The sequence below is a fragment of the Rattus norvegicus genome, chromosome 8 (assembly GCF_036323735.1).
Source record: "Rattus norvegicus strain BN/NHsdMcwi chromosome 8, GRCr8, whole genome shotgun sequence".
Classification (NCBI taxonomy): domain Eukaryota; kingdom Metazoa; phylum Chordata; class Mammalia; order Rodentia; family Muridae; genus Rattus; species Rattus norvegicus.
In genome coordinates, this window is record NC_086026.1 from 99,349,005 (window position 1) to 99,366,498 (window position 17,494).

Here is a 17,494-nt window from a genome sequence, read left to right on the forward strand (position 1 = left end):
TGTGTGTGTGTGTGTGTGTGTGTGTGTGTGTGTTTGTGTGTGTGTGTGTGTGTGTGTGTGTGTGTGTGTGTGTGTGTGTGTAGAGACAGAAAGATGGACAGAGGCACAGAGAGACAGAGACAGAAAAAAAAGAAAAGAACATAACAAAAAGAGCCAAGCTAATAAAGCAACCAGAAGTTGCTGTGCAATGAGGTAGGGCCCAGAGATGGGGGGCAGCATCTCACCTGTTATGCATTTCCGTCCGCAGCTACAAGATACTGGCCACAGAGCATGAGGCGCTCATGCAGAAGTACCTGCACCTGCTGCAGGTGGTGGAGACAGAGAAGACCGTGGCTAAGCAGCTGCGACAGCAGCTCGAGGATGGCGAGGTCGAGATCGAGCGCCTGAAGGCAGAGGTGACTGCAAGCTGGGGTCCCTAGAGACCAGATCCATTTCTAGATTTCTGCAGGACAGGGGCGAATGGGCAGGCTCAATCCCTAGCCTCCAAATTTAGGATGTGGTGGGAGGAGAATGGGAGGGACCTGCCTTCAGAGCAGTCGATCCTACCTCCGTGCTTACCAGGTACCACCTGGGCTGTGTCCCCCACTTCTCTGCTTCTGGGTTGTTTCATATAATGCAGTCATTGCTATGACCTAGCCGGATGGTCAGGGTGAGTGAGATTGCTTAAAAACAAGCTATTAGACTGTGTGGGTACACATGAACCATCACCATTGTCAACCTCAGACTCTGGAGGCACCATATTACCTATAGGTCATTATTATGGGTTCTCTCTGACTGCACCAGATACACAAGTGTCAAATGACAAATCACAAGCTTCTGGGGTGTACCCCTGATGGCATGGGATCAAGTCTTCCTTATGTCAGTGACAGTTCTGTAAATATCTCCTACAGCATAGCTGCTCATTGTTAACCAAGGCCTTGGGCCAGCCCAGAACTTCTGAACCTACATTTAGATATCATCCTGAGAGATGCTGTTGACTCCTGGGAGCACAGGCCCTTGGGCATCCTTCCCAGAAGCCCATGTGGCATCCTTGAAAACAGGATGTGAGAGCAGACAGAACCTACCTAAGGAGGCAGAGTCCAATGAGAGGTGGAGATTCTTGCGATCTAGGTCTGCAGTCCCCAAGCTGTGCTCCCTGTGAAGTCCCATCAGGCTTCCCTCAAAACATGTAATCCCGGCAGGTAAGGGTGAAGAACCTGCAGGTATCCGTGACAGAACTAAAAGCCTTGGCTACAGGGGCAGCTCTGTGTATGGAACTCCCTCCGATACCTGTAGCTGTAGCCAGTGCCTTCCATCCCTGTACAGAAAGTGCAGAGCCCCAGAGCCACCAACCCCATCTTGCCTAGCAGCTGCAAAGCTCAATACCAGAGCCACCACCAACTCACAACTTCACATTTAACTGGAGTTCCGCATCTGACCCATCTCTTACCCCAAGATGATCTACTGCGAGGGTCCCAGGATGGCCAGGGCTACACAAACAAAAGTCAAACAAACAAAAATAGGATAAGTCTTGAGGGATCGGGCTCAGAGACCTCAGGTTTCTAGTCCAAGCACACACAGCCGAGAAGTGACAGACCTGGAACTGGAACACAGGCTTCCATCCATCTGTTAGTCTTTCTACTATGTACCGAAAGCCTCTGACAGTCTTCCAAAGGCTGGCTCAAAAATGTCTTCTTTCCAACACTTCTGGCTCATTCTGGGCTCCATCCTGCTTTGGAGAAAAACTCTGAGATCTATGATAACCCACCATAGCTCCCTGAATCCAAACAGAGCACACACACACACACACACAGAGGGAGACAGACAGACAGACACAGACAGAGATAGAAAGACAAAGACAGACACAGACAGAGATAGAAATACAGAGACAGATAAAGAGACAGAGACAGATACACAGAGAGAGACAGACAGGCACAGAAAGAGACAGAGACAGACAGAGATAGAGAGACAGAGACAGACAGACACACATGCACAGAGACAGAGACAAAGATAGAGAGATTGAGACAGACAGACACACAGAGGTAGAGAGACAGAGACAGACAGAGATAGAGAGACAGAGACAGACAGACAGAGATAGAGAGATAGATACAGAGAGAGACACACAGACAGAGACAGAGACAGAGAGAAACAGATAGAGAGACAGAGACAGACAGACACACAGAGAGACAGACAGACACACAGAGAGACTAACAGACAGAGATAGAGACAGAGACAGACAGACATAGAGAGACAGAGACAGATAGAGATAGAGAGACAGAGACAGACAAAGATAGACAGACACAGAGAGAGACAGACAGACAGAGACGGAGAGAGACAGAGACAGACAGACATAGAGAGACAGAGACAGATAGAGATAGAGAGACAGAGACAGACAAAGATAGACAGACACGGAGAGAGACAGAGACAGACAGAGATGGAGAGAGACAGAGACAGACAGACACAGAGAGACAGACAGAGATAGAGACAGAGACAGAGACAGACAGACACAGAGAGACAGACAGAGATAGAGACAGAGACAGAGACAGACAGACACAGAGAGACAGACAGAGATAGAGACAGAGACAGAGACAGACAGACACAGAGAGACAGACAGAGATAGAGACAGAGACAGAGACAGACAGACACAGAGAGACAGACAGAGATAGAGACAGAGACAGAGACAGACAGACACAGAGAGACAGACAGAGATAGAGACAGAGACAGAGACAGACAGACACACACACATACACACACAGAGAGAGGGAGAGGGAGAGGGATGGGGGAGAGGGAGAGAGAGAGAGAGAGAGAGAGAGGATTATGGCTATATTACCTAATTATTAACTCTGGCCAAGAGCAGTGGGGTGGCAGTCAGTCATTTACTCGTGAAAGATTTACTTTCAGCCACCACAGACATCGCCCTCTTGCACAGATCCCAACTGTGAAGTCACCTAGCACCATCCAGCACCCCAGAGCAAAAATTGTCCTACCCCTTGCACATTTTTACTCCTCCTCATCATGCACCTTTCATGCCCATGTTTCCCACCTGGCCATGTGGCCAGTATGTCTATTCACAAGGGTTTCTCAAGCCCAATACAATGCAGTAGACACACCAGCTCCCCGTGTGTGATTTCAACAGCCTGGGGGAAACCTTGTAAGGACAGAGTGGTCCCCTCTAACCACTCAGCTGCTTAAGCTTATGAGGGCTTGGTGAGCGAGTGCTCTGGAAGGCACTAGGAGTATGGAGATGTCTACTGTTCTAGTCTGCTGTGTAAGAGTGTGAACAGGAGCCACAATGGGGCTGTGTGAGACCTGGTTCTGACAAGGTGTTTGAAAGTCAGAGAGAATGAACTCAGGTTGTACTTAGCCTTAAAAGCTATCATTGGTTTGGGAGGACAGAGTCCCCTGGGGGACTAGGAGCATGCATCTGTAATGGCAACAAAGACCCATTTGGTGGAAATTTAGAGCAATGCTTCCAACTGAATGGCCTGTTCATGAAACTGGGTAGTTGCACACCACTGTTCTATCTGTGCCTTATTGGACCTTTTTTTTTAAAGATTTACTTATTTATTATATATAAGTACATTGTAGCTGTCTTCAGATACACCAGAAGAGGACATCAGATCTCATTACAGATGGTTGTGAGCCACCATGTGGTTGCTGGGATTTGAACTCAGGACCTCTGGAACAGCAGTCAGTGCTCTTAACTGCTGAGCCGTCTCTCCAGCCCAGACTTTTTTTTTTGAACAGTGTCACTATGTAGCCTGGGCTGGCCTTCTGAACCTCTTGTCTCAGCTTCCAGGTGATAGCACACACCTGGAATCCCAGCTGCTGCACTGCCGGTCCCAGGGCACAACATTATCAGAGCATTAAGATTTTCAGATGGGGCTGGCACAAAGGAGACATACGGGCTTGGAGGAGACCAAAGGGAAGCAAGAAGGAGAACGCTAGTTACTACAGGCCATAGCCTAAGACTTCTACAACAACCCAAGTTCCTAAGTCCCCTGAGCAGCATCCCAGACTGATCCTTAAATAAAACCTCCAGACTCATGGGATAAAGACTTCTGCTACTAAGCCTTACAAGGTTGAGTCCTGGGTCACATGGTTGACTAGTGGAGTTGTCCTTTGATTTCTATACATATGCATGCATGTGTGCACACACATACCACATACGCAAATAAATAAATATGGATGTAAAAATGAATTCTAGTCTCTAAGACAGTTGGGCACTGAACATCACAGTGTGGTATGAGGCTTGCTGGTGCCTATTTTCAGGCCTGTCTCTAAGAAATGCACTGTAAGCTTTCTTTGCAGTTTTAAATTTTTTTTATCTTTATTAACTTGAATATTTCTTATTTACATTTCGAGTGTTATTCCCCTTCTCAGTTTCCGGGCCAACATCCCCCTAACCCCTCCCCTTCTGTATGGGCTTCCCCTCCCCATCCTCCCCCCATTACCAGCCTCTCCCCAACAATCCCGTTCACTGGGGGTTCAATCTTAGCAGGACCCATGGCTTCCCCTTCCACTGGTGCTCTTACTAGGATATTCATTGCTACCTATGACGTCAGAGTCCAGGGTCAGTCCATGTATAGTATTTGGGTAGTGGCTTAGTCCCTGGAAGCTCTGGTTGCTTGGCATTGTTGTTAATATGGGGTCTCCAACCCCTTCAAGCTCTTTCAGTCGTTTCTCTGATTCCTTCAACGGGGGTCCTATTCTCAGTTCAGTGGTTTGCTGCTGGCATTCGCCTATGTATTTGCCGTATTCTGGCTGTGTCTCTCAGGAGAGATCTACATCTGGTTCCTGTCGGCCTGCACTTCTTTGCTTCATCCATCTTATCTAGTTTAGTGGCTGTATATGTATGGGCCACATGTGAGACAGGCTCTGAATGGGTGTTCCTTCTGCCTCTGTTCTAAATGTTGCCTCTCTATTCCCTGCCAAGGGTATTCTTGTCCCCCTTTTAAAGAAGTAGTGAAGCATTCGCATTTTGGTCATCCTTCTTGAGTTTCATGTGTTCTGTGCATTTAAGGTAATTCAAGCATTTGGGCTAATAGCCACGTATCAGTGAGTGCATACCATGTGTGTTTTTCTGTGATTGGGTTACCTCACTCAGGATGATATTTTCCAGTTCCATCCATTTGCCTATGAATTTCATAAAGTCATTGCTTTTGATAGCTGAGTAATATTCCATTGTGAAGATGTACCACATTTTCTGTATCCATTCCTCTGTTGAAGGGCATCTGGGTTCTTTCCAGCTTCTGACTATTATAAATAAGGCTGCTATGAACAGAGTGGACCATGTGTCTTTGTTATATGTTGGGGCATCTTTTGGGTATATGCCCAAGAGAGGTATAGCTGGGTCCTTAGGTAGTTCAATGTCCAATTTTCTGAGGAACCTCCAGACTGATTTCCAGAATGGTTGTACCAGTCTGCAATTCCACCAACAATGGAGGAGTGTTCCTCTTTCTCCACATCCTCGCCAGCATTTGTGTCACCTGAGTTTCTGATCTTAGCCATTCTCACTGGTGTGAGGTAAAATCTCAGGGTTGTTTTGATTTGCATTTCCCTTATGACTAAAGATGCTGAACATTTCTTTAGGTGTTTCTCAGCCATTTGGCATTCCTCAGCTGTGAATTCCTTGTTTAGCTCTGAACCCCATTTTTTAATAGATAAGGTAAAGATCTTTTCCCAATCTGTTGGTTGTCATTTTGTCCTAACAACAGTGTCCTTTGCCTTACAGAAGCTTTACAGTTTTATGAGATCCCATTTGTTGATTCTTGATCTTAGAGCATAAGCCATTGGTGTTTTGTTCAGGAAATTTTCTCCAGTGCCCATGTGTTCGAGATGCTTCCCCACTTTTTCTTCTATTAGTCTGAGTGTATCTGGTTTGATGTGGAGGTCCTTGATTCACTTGGACTTAAGCTTTGTACAGGGTGATAAACATGGATCGATGTGCATTTTTCTACATGGTGACCTCCAGTTGAACCAGCACCATTTCCTGAAAATGCTATATTTTTTCCATTGGATGGTTTTGGCTCCTTTGTCAAAAATCAAGTGCCCATAGGTGTGTGGGTTCATTTCTGGGTCTTCAATTCTATTCCATTGGTCTATCTGTCTGTCTCTGTACCAATACCATGCAGTTTTTATCACTATTGCTCTGTAATACTGCTTGAGTTCAGGGATAGTGATTCCCCCTGAAGTCCTTTTATTGTTGAGGATAGTTTTAGCTATCCTGGGTTTTTTGTTATTCCAGATGAATTTGCAAATTATTCTCTCTAACTCACTGAAGAATTGGATTGGTATTTTGATGGGGATTGCATTGAATATGTAGATCGCTTTTGGTAAAATGGCCATTTTTACTATATTAATCCTGCCAATCCATGAGCATGTGAGATCTTTCCATCTTCTGAGGTCTTCTTTAATTTCTTTCTTCAGAGGCTTGAAGTTCTTATCATACAGATCTTTTATTTGCTTGGTTAAAGTCACACCAAAGTATTTTATATTATTTGGGTCTATTATGAAGGGTGTTGTTTCCCTAATTTCTTTCTCAGCTTGTTTCTCTTTTGTGTAGAGGAAGGCTACTGATTTATTTGAGTTAATTTTATACCCAGCCACTTTGCAGAAGGTGTTCATCAGGTTTAGTAGTTCTCTGGTGGAACTTTTGGGATCACTTAAATATACTATCATATCATCTGCAAACAGTGATATTTTGACTTCTTCTTTTCCAAGCTGTATCCCCTTGATCTCCTTTTGTTGTCTGATTGCTCTGACTAGAACTTCAAGATCTATATTGAATAAGTAGGGAGAGAGCGGGCAACCTTGTCTAGTCCCTGATTTTAGTGGGATTGCTTCAAGTTTCTCTCCATTTAGTTTAATGTTAGCTACTGGCTTGCTGTATATGGCTTTTACTATGTTTAGGTATGGACCTTGAATTCCTATTCTTTCCAGGACTTTTATCATGAAGGGGTGTTGAATTTTGTCAAAGGCTTTCTCAGCATCTAATGAAATAATCACGTGGTTTTGTTCTTTCAGTTTGTTTATATAATGGATTACATTGATGGTTTTCCATATATTAAACCATCCCTGCATGCCTGGGATGAAGCGTCCTTGATCATGATGGATGATTGTTTTGATGTGCTCTTGGATTCGGTTTGCCAGAATTTTATTGAGTATTTTTGCGTCGATATTCATAAGGGAAATTGGACTGAAGTTCTCTTTCTTTGTTGGGTCTTTGTGTGGTTTAGGTATAAGAGTAATTGTGGCTTCATAGAAGGAATTCGGTAGCACTCCATCTGTTTCAATTTTGTGGAATAATTTGGATAGTATTGGTATGAAGTCTTCTATGAAGGTCTGATAGAATTCTGCACTGAACCTGTCTGGACCTGGGCTCTTTTTGGTTGGGAGACCTTTAATGACTGTTTCCATTTCCTTAGGAGTTATGGGGTTGTTTAAATGGTTTATCTGTTCCTGATTTAACTTCGGTACCTGGTATCTGTCTAGGAAATTGTCCATTTCCTACAGATTTTCAAGTTTTGTTGAATATAAGCTTTTGTAGTAGGATCTGATGATTTTTTGAATTTCCTCTGAATCTGTAGTTATGTCTCCCTTTTCATTTCTGATTTTGTTAATTTGGACACACTCTCTGTGTCCTCTCGTTAGTCTGGCTAAGGGTTTATCTATCTTGTTGATTTTCTCAAAGAACCAACTTTTGGTTCTGTTGATTCTTTCTATGGTCCTTTTTGTTTCTACTTGGTTGATTTCAGCTCTGAGTTTGATTATTTCCTGCCTTCTACTCCTCCTGGGCGTATTTGCTTCTTTTTGTTCTAGAGCTTTTAGGTGTGCTGTCAAGCTGCTGACATATGCTCTCTCCTGTTTCTTTCTGTAGGCACTCAGAGCTATGAGTTTTCCTCTTAGCACAGCTTTCATTGTGTCCCATAAGTTTGGGTATGTTGTACCTTCATTTTCATTAAATTCTAAGAAGTCTTTAATTTCTTTCTTTATTTCTTCCTTGACCAGGTTATCATTGAGTAGAGCATTGTTCACCTTCCATGTATATGTGGGCGTTCTTCCCTTATTGTTATTGAAGACCAGCTTTAGCCTGTGGTGGTCTGATAGGACACATGGTATTATTTCTATCTTTCTGTATCTGTTGAGGCCTGTTTTATGACCTATTATATGGTCAATTTTGGAGAAAGTACCATGAGGTGGTGAGAAGAAGGTATATCCTTTTGTTTTAGGATAGAATGTTCTATAAATATCTGTTAAGTCCATTTGGTTCATGACTTCTTTTAGTCTGTCTGTGTCTCTGTTTAATTTCTGTTTCCATGATCTGTCCATTGATGAGAGTTGGGTGTTGAAATCTCCTACATTATTGTGTGAGGTGCAATGTGTGCTTTGAGCTTTAGTAAGGTTTCTTTTACGTGTGTAGGTGCCCTTGTATTTGGAGCATAGATATTTAGGATTGAGAGTTCATCTTGGTGTATTTTTCCTTTAATGAATATGAAGTGTCCTTCCTTATCTTTTTGATGACTTTTAGTTGAAAATCGATTTTATTTGATATTAGAATAGCTACTCCAGCTTGCTTCTTCAGACCATTTGCTTGGAAAGTTGTTTTCCAGCCTTTCACTCTGAGGTAGTGTCTGTCTTTGTCTCTGAGGTGTGTTTCCTGTGGGCAGCAGAATGCAGGGTCCTCATTGGGTATCCATTTTGTTAATCTATGTCTTTTTATTGGGGAGTTGAGACCATTTATATTGAGAGATATTAAGGAATAGTGATTATTGCTTCCTGTCATATTCATATTTGGATGTGAGGTTATGTTTGTGTGCTTTTCTTCTCTTTGTTTTGTTGCCAAGACAATTAGTTTCTTGCTTTTTCTAGGGTGTAGCTTGCCTCCTTATGTTGGGCTTTATCATTTATTATCCTTTGTAGTGCTGGATTTGTAGAAAGATATTGTGTAAATTTGGTTTTGTCATGGAATATCTTGCTTTCTCCATCTATGTTAATTGATAGTTTTGCAGGATACAGTAACCTGGGCTGGCATTTGTTTTCTCTTAGGGTCTGTATGACATCTGTCTAGGATCTTCTGGCTTTCATAGTCTCTGGTCAGAAGTCTGGTAGGTGAGTGATAGGTCTGCCTTTATATTTTACTTGACCTTTTTCCCTTACTGCTTTTAATATTCTTTATTTTGTGTATTTGGTGTTTTGACTATTATGTGACGGGAGGATTTTCTTTTCTGGTCCAATCTATTTGGAGTTCTGTACGTTTCTTGTATGTTTATGGGCATCTCTTTCTTTAGGTTAGGGAAGTTTTCTTCTATGATTTTGTTGAAGATATTTATTGGTCCTTTGAGCTGGGAGAGTCTTCACTCTCTTCTATACCTATTATCTTTAGGTTTAATCTTCTCATTGAGTCCTGAATTTCCTGTATGTTTTTGGGCCAGTAGCTTTTTCCATTTTACATTATCTTTGACCTTTGTGTTGATGATTTCTATGGAATCTTCTGCTCCTGAGATTCTCCCTTCTATCTCTTGTATTCTGTTGGTAATGCTTGTATCTATGGCTCCTTGTCTCTTCCTTTGGTTTTCTATATCCAGGGTTGTCTCCCTTTGTGCTTTCTTTATTGCTTCTATTTCCATTTTTAATTCCTTCACCTGTTTGATTGTGTTTTCCTGGAATTCTTTCAGGGATTTTTGTGATTCCTCTCTAAAGGCTTCTGCTTGTTATTTATGTTTTCCTGCGTTTCTCCAAGGGAGTTCTTCATGTCTTTCTTGAAGTCCTCCAGCATCATGATCAAATGTGATTTTTAAATCTAGATCTTGCTTTTCTGGTGTGTTTGGATAGTCAGTGTTTGCTTTGGTGGGAGAATTGGACTCCGATGATGCCATGTAGTCTTGGTTTCTATTGCTTGGGTTCCTGTGCTTGCCTCTCGCCATCAGGTTGTCTCTGGTGTTACCTTGTTCTGATATTTCTGACAGTGGCTAGACCTTCCTATAGGCCTGTGTGTCAGGAGTACTGTAGACCTGTTTTCCTGTTTTCTTTCAGCCAGTTATGGGAACAGAGTGTTCTGCTTTCGGGTGTGTAGTCTTTCCTGCCTACTGGTCTTCAGCTATTCCTGTGGACGTGTGTCCTGAGTCCACCAGGCAGGTCGCTTGGAGCAGAAAAGTTGGTCTTACCTGTGGTCCCACGGCTCAAGTTGCTTGTGGGGGGCTGCTTTTGAGCTCTCCGTGAGGGCGGCCACCAGTAGGGCCTGCACTGCCTTTTCCCAGAGCCCCAGTGCACCGGGGTCCCAGATGGCGTTAGGTGTTTTCCTCTGGAGTCAGAGTGGAGTCTTTTCTGGCCTCCCAGGCGTGTCTGCCCCTCTGAAGGTTTAGCTCTCCCTCCCACGGGATTTGGGTGCAGAGAACTGTTGGTCCAGTCCCTTCAGGTCTGGGCAGTGTCTGAACCTCGGGGGCTAAATTCTTTATATATTTTTTCATGTCTATTTTTTATTGGATATTTTATTTATTTACATTTCAAATGTTATCCCCTTTCCTGATTTTTCCCCTGCTTCTATGAGGGTGCTTCCCCAACCCCATACCCACTTCTGCCTCCCTGCCCTCGCATTCCCTTACACTGGGGCATCGAATCTTCACAGGACCAAGGGTCTCTCCTCCCATTGATGTTTGACAAGGTCATCCTCTGCTACATATGTGGTTGGAGCCATGGGTCACTCCCTGTGTACTTTTTGGTTGGTGATTTAGTCCCTAGGAGCTCTGGAGTGTTAATATTGTTGTTCTCCTATGGGGTTGCAAACCCCTTCAGCTTCTTCAGTCCTTTCGATAACTCCTTGATTGAGGATCCCATGCTCAGTCCAATGGTTGGCTGCAAACATCCACCTCTCTATTTGTCAGACTCTGGCAAAGCCTCTCAGGAAATAGCTATATCAGGCTCCTATCAGCATGCATTTCTTGGCATCTACAATAATGTCTGGGTTTGGTGACTGTGTATGAGATGGATCCCCAGGTGGGGCAGTCTCTGAATGGCCTTTCCTTCAGTCTCTGCTCCATGCTTCATCTCTGTTTTTCCTCCCATGAGTATTATGTTCCCCCTTCTAAGAAGGACTGATGCATCCATACTTTGGTCTTCCTTTTTCTTGAGTGCATGCCATGTGTGTTCTTTTGTGACTGGGTTACCTCACTAAGGATGATATTTTCTAGTTCCATCCATTTGCCTAAGAATTTCATGAAGTCATTGTTTTTGATAGCTGAGTAGTACTCCATTGTGTAAATGTACCACATTTTCTGTATCCATTCCTCTGTTGAAGGACATCTGGGTTCTTTCCAGCTTCTGACTATTATAAATAAGGCTGCTATGAACACAGTGGAGCATGTGTCCTTCTTATACGTTGCAGCATCTTTAGGGTATATACCCAGGAGTGGAATAGCTGGGTCCTCAGGTAGCACTATGTCCAATTTTCTGAGGAAACACCAGACTGATTTCCAGAGAAGTTGTACCAGCTTGCAATCCCACCAACAATGGAGGAGTGTTCCTCTTTCTCCACATTCTCACTACCATGTGCTGTCACCTGAGTTTTTGATCTTAGCCATTCTCACTGGTGTGAGGTGAAATCTCAGAGTTGTTTTGATTTGCATTTCCCTGATGACTTAGGATGTTGAGCATTTCTTTAGGTACTTTGCAGCCATTCAATATTCCTCAGTTGAGAATTCTTTGTTTAGCTCTGTATCCCATTTCTTAATAGGGTTATTTGGTTCTCTAGAGTCTATAACTTCTTGAGTTCTTTGTATATATTGGATATTAACCCTCAATCAGATGTAGGATTAGGAAAGATCTTTTCCCAGTCTGTTGGTTGCCATTTTGTCCTATTAACAGTGTCCTTTGCCTTATAGAAGCTTGGCAATTTTTATGATGTCCCATTTGTTGATTCTTGATCTTAGAGCATAAGCCACTGGTGTTCTGTTCAGGAAAATTTCCCCTGTGCCCATATGTTCAAGGCTCTTCCCCACTTTCTCTATTAGTTTCAGTGTTTTATGTGGAGGTCCTTGATCCACTTGGACTTTGTACAAGGCAATAAGAATGGATCGACTTGCATTCTTTTACATGCTGACCTCCAGTTGAACCAGCACCATTTGTTAAAAATGCTGTCTTACTTTCACTGGATGGTTTTAGCTCCTTTGTCAAAAATCAAGTGGCCATAGGTGTGTAGATTCATTTCTGGTTCTTCAATTCTATTCCACTGATCTACCTGCCTGTCTCTGTACCAATACCATACAGTTTTTATCACTATTGCTCTGTAATAATGCTTGAAGTCAGGAATGGTGATTTCCCCCAGAAGTTATTTTATTGTTGAGAATAGTTTTTGCTATCCTGGGTTTTTTTTTTTTTGTTATTCCAAATAAATTTGCAAATTGCTCTTTCTAACTCTATGAAGAATTGAGTTGGAATTTTGATGGGGATTGCATTGAATCTGTAGGTTGCATTCAGCAAGATGGCCATTTTTACTTGCCAATCCATGAGCATTGGAGATCTTTCCATCTTCTGAGATCTTTTTTTATTTCTTTCTTCAATGACTTGAAGTTTTTGTCATACAAATTTTTCACTTGCTTGGTTAGAGTTACACCAAGGCATTTTATATTGTTTTTGACTGTTGTGAAGGGTGTCATTTCCCTAATTTCTTTCTCTGCTTGTTTATCCTTTGAGTAGAGGAAGGCTACTGATTTGTTTGAGTTAATCTTATATCCAGCCATTTTGCTGAACTTGTTTATCAGGTTTAATAGTTCTCCGGTGGAATTTTTGGGATCACTTAAATATACTAACTTATCATCTGCAAATAGTGATATTTATTTTTACTTCTTCTTTTCCAATTTGTATCCCTTTGACCTCTTTTGTTGTCTGATTGCTCTGGCTAGGAATTCCAGTACTATATTGAATAGGTAGGGAGAGAGTAGGCAGCCTTGTCTAGTCCCTGATTTTAGTGAGATTGCTTCAAGTTTCTCTCCATTTAGTTCAATGTTGGCCATGGGTTTACTGTATATTGCTTTTACTATTTTAGATATGGGCCTTGAATTCCTGATTTTTCCATGATTTTTCTCATGAAGGGGTATTGAATTTTGCCAAATGATTTCTCAGTATCTAATGAAATGATCATGTGGTTTTTATTTCTTTGAGTTTTATATAGTAGATTGCGTTGATGGATTTCCATATACTGAACGATTCCTGCATCCCTGGGATGACGCCTACCTGATCACGATGGATGATCACTTTTATGTGTTCTTGTATTTGCTTTGAGAGAATTTTATTGAGTATTTTTGCATCAATATTCATAAGGGAAATTGGTCTGAAGTTCTCTTTCTTTGTTGGGTCTCTGTGTGGTTTAGGTACGAATGAGTACTGCCTACACATTTGTCTGCTCAGTTTTTACATGCATGGTGTCCGAAGAAGCCAAAAAAAAAAGGACATCAGGCCCCCAGATATTGAAGTTTTAGATGGTAATAAGACACCCTGTGGGTGCTATAAACTGAACCCAGGTCCCCTGGAAGTGTATCTACTGCTCTTAAGCATGGTGCCAACTCTCTAACCCCACCATCAGTTTTAAATACAGACTAGCCCCCAACAGAAACTATCACCACTACCCCTCTGTGCAAATACCAAAACTAGCAAAGAAAGCAAGCTGGTTGGAAGGGGAAGACATTTAGGCCAAGAGGAAGGTGTTGACCAAGCCTCATAGGTCACCCAGGCTCTGTGTGTGTGTGTGTGTGTGTGTGTGTGTGTGTGTGTGTGTGTGTGTGTGTGTGTGTTGTACATGTGTGTACCATAACCTTTAGACTACCAGCCAAAGAATTGGCCTTTTATTTCAACACATCAATGTTCCAAGCTTAAGGACTGAGGAAAAAATATAAGGAAGCGGTACAGAGAGCATAAAAGCGGGGTTCGGGAACAGTACAGAGAGCATAAAAGCGGGGTTCGGGAACAGTACAGAGAGCATAAAAGCGGGGTTCGGGGACAGTACAGAGAGCATAAAAGCGGGGTTCGGGAACAGTACAGAGAGCATAAAAGCGGGGTTCGGGAACAGTACAGAGAGCATAAAAGCAGGGTTCTGGAACAGTACAGAGAGCATAAAAGCGGGGTTCGGGGACAGTACAGAGAGCATAAAAGCGGGGTTCGGGGACAGTACAGAGAGCATAAAAGCGGGGTTCGGGGACAGTACAGAGAGCATAAAAGCGGGGTTCGGGAACAGTACAGAGAGCATAAAAGCGGGGTTCGGGAACAGTACAGAGAGCATAAAAGCGGGGTTCGGGGACAGGTAAGCAGGTCTGTCCACTGAACATTCCAGTTAGAAGTTTTCAGACACCCTCCAAGTGAAGGCCAGCCAGGGTGATTTTAGCAGCCTAGGAGTGGAAAGCCTGAAACTGCTCACTCCACTTTCAAAGGCTTCAATGTTTCATTTTTTAAGAGCCATTCATCCTGAAGTTCAGCAAGTGGCCTTGAGGGCACAGCCTCCTATTCTGAGGAGGGAACAGCCTGCCGGCAGCCAGCCGTGTCTATCCCCCCAGCCTCTGCCTTTAGATGTGCTGGGCTCAGTGACTACTATAGCTTCCTATATAGTTGGGGCTTTTGTGGCTGCTGTTACTCTGATCCATTTTTAATTCACTTATTTTTGTAGCCAACAAGGGCGTGTTGCATGCTGGGTCCTGTGTTAGCCATCAGGCTCTGTAATGAATGAGACCAGTTCCAGTCACCCTCCACAGAACTCTCACCAAAGCAAGGAGAGGAAATGGTTGGCTTTTCTTCATTAGAAAGTTCTTTCTTTTTACTATTCGAGTGTGAGCCCTGGTATGAGATGACCACTGGGTATGGCCTGACCACTGGGACAGTCTCAGACAGACGTACAATGTCCTGCTCCTGGGTGCCAGCCCTTGGTCTTGATTCTCTATGATCCACAAATGAGACAAATGGAGCTTGTTTTAAGTCCTGTCAGTCCCTGCACTGCTATCTTTCTGGACTAGTAGTTAAGCTCCAAAGAGAGCTTTGATCCCAGGAAGTGTTTCAGGGTAACCCAGAGAAGAGAGAGGCCAATGAACAGAGCCCTACTCTGAGCCCCCAGCTCTGACCTGATTTATTCGCCCATGTGTTTTTGTCAGAAAGATAAAGGACAGTCCAACAGGTGAGCGTTGCCTCCCACAGAGACACTCGTGCATACATGTTCACTGCTGCTGTATGCACAGTAGCTAGGATGCGGAGCCAGCAGATGGATGCATAAAGAGAATGTGGTACATAATACGACGTGGAACTTTATGCAGCCATAGAGAAAAATAAGATGATAACGTTTGCAAGAAAATGAATGGAACTGCATATCTCTGCATTAAATGAAATAAGCCAGAATCAGACAAGTACTGCACGTTTTCTCATATGTAGAAGCTAGAATCAAGATTGTGTGTGTGTGCGCGTGTGTGCGTATTGTGTCAATCACGAAACTAAAAGAGGGATCTCGAGAGGGAAGATGAGCTCTTAAGGAACTGGAGTGAAAAAGGTGATGGAATACACAGAATAAAAAGGCAGAAAGGAGGACTATCTAGGAGAAGGAAGAGAAATAGCCGGAAGGGGCCAGGGGAATCATGGGAGGACAGCAGAGAGGGCGTATATGAGAACACAGGGTAATGATAATGTGCATGAGGAAAATTCTGACAACAGACAAACCCTGAAGTTGCAATGCTAAGCAAAACACCAAGTAACTCCATATGGACCTCCAAGTATAAAGTTCACAGACGTGCAAGGTAGCACGCTAGCTGTCAACAGTAGAACTTTCTGCGTCATGGGCACTGAGTTTCCTTCTAAAGATGGCAAGGAGAGTCGGTGATGTTGGCTGCACATTACGAATAGGGTGGATGCCTCTAAACAATGCTCTGAGCGATGATTCGCCGAGGAAGGCAGTGAATGCTCGGTGGGCAGGGATGCTTGCCTCCAAACCTGACAGTGCGAGCTCAGTCCTGGAACCCACATCGTGGGAGCAGCAAACTGAACTCCTGAAAGTTTTCTTCTGGCTCATACAAACGCATACACACAGGCACACGCACAAACAAATACATAAACAAACCTTAGTTTAAAAAAAAAAGATTGGGGGCTGGGGATTTAGCTCAGTGGTAGAGCGCTTACCTAGGAAGCGCAAGGCCCGGGGTTCGGTCCCCAGCTCCGAAAAAAAGAACCAAAAAAAAAAAAAGATTGGTGGGTACTAAGTAGTTGGCTCAGTCAGGTAAGTCCCTGCCATGCAAGCACAAGGACCTGAGTTCGAATCCCCAGAACCCAATAATGGTACATGCCTGCAATCCCAGCCTCGGGTGAAAGGCTGAAGACCCTTGAAGCTCATTGGCAAACCACCCTAGCTGAACTGACGAGCTTCGGGTTCAGTGAGACCTTGTCTCAAAAATTAAAGCTGCAGAGCAATTGAGGAAAACCACAGGCTCCATACATAGGAACATACAGGAATATATTTGCCTGCGTATACACGCACATACCACACGCACATACAAAACTACACATGAAAAAATGTATATGGTAACTCCTTTCTCCTACATATCTTACCACAGTAAAATAAAAGGGATTTATGGTTTGTAGAACATGGAAAAGACTCATAGGCCGGGTTCTAGACAATGCCTCAGACATAGAAGGGCCTGGTCCACACCCTGACGGCCCCAAGGTATCCAAGGTACACTGGTTCCAATACCTCATGCTCTACCAAATGGGCGTCTGGGACTCAGCACACAACAGTGTCAACTCCTGCTGCAGATGAGGCAAGCCTTCGGGGGCCACCATTGCCCGCTGGTCAGTGTTTCCTGCCCACCACTGACCTATGATTCTGTTGCAGATTGCAAACCTGATCAAGGACAATGAACGTATCCAGTCCAACCAGCTGGTTGCCCCTGAGGATGAGGACAGTGACATCAAGAAAATTAAGAAGGTTTGTACTACCCCTGGCTGCCAGTGTCCCCCTGACATTCTACTGCCCATAGGGCATGCCACTCACCCAGCCACTTCATTCCAGAGATGGAAATCACAGTCACTGTGAGAGAGAGTGATCAAGCCCACTGTATAGAGAAAAAGGAGATAAAGGAGGAAATGGGGACAGGACCAAGGTCTAGGAAGTCTCCTTTAAGAGTTCTCCTCTAAGTGCTGTACAGCTTCACAACCCTCCCCTCCCCCAGGAACCTTCCCATTCTCTCTCTCTCTCTCTCTCTCTCTCTCTCTCTCTCTCTCTCTCTCTCTCTCTTTCACACACACACACACACACACACACACACACACCTGCCCAGTCCCCAGCAAGATTCAACAGGAAGTTGGCCAGCCTTTGTGAGACCCCCACAGTCAGCCACTCCTTCAGTTCTATTAGAGTTCCCAAGAGAAAACAGTGTCAGGGACCTGCCCAGTAGCCAAGGTAATAACAATACCTCGGGCCACCCCATAGTGCCACCGCACAGAGAAGGAGCCTGGCTGTGTTTTCATCTTGTCAGACTCAAGACGAGGGCGATGG

At 43.8% G+C, this 17,494-nt stretch overlaps 1 protein-coding gene across 1 annotated transcript in view; it reads left to right on the forward strand.

The window, feature by feature from the left end:
* Rasgrf1 (RAS protein-specific guanine nucleotide-releasing factor 1) overlaps positions 1-17,494 on the forward strand; it is a 129,114-nt gene that overhangs the window by 24,019 nt on the left and 87,601 nt on the right. The window contains exons 3-4 of the mRNA NM_001170531.1: positions 248-395; positions 16,832-16,924. Coding sequence (NP_001164002.1) covers positions 248-395; positions 16,832-16,924 — 241 coding nt within the window. The remainder of the gene's footprint in view (positions 1-247; positions 396-16,831; positions 16,925-17,494) is intronic.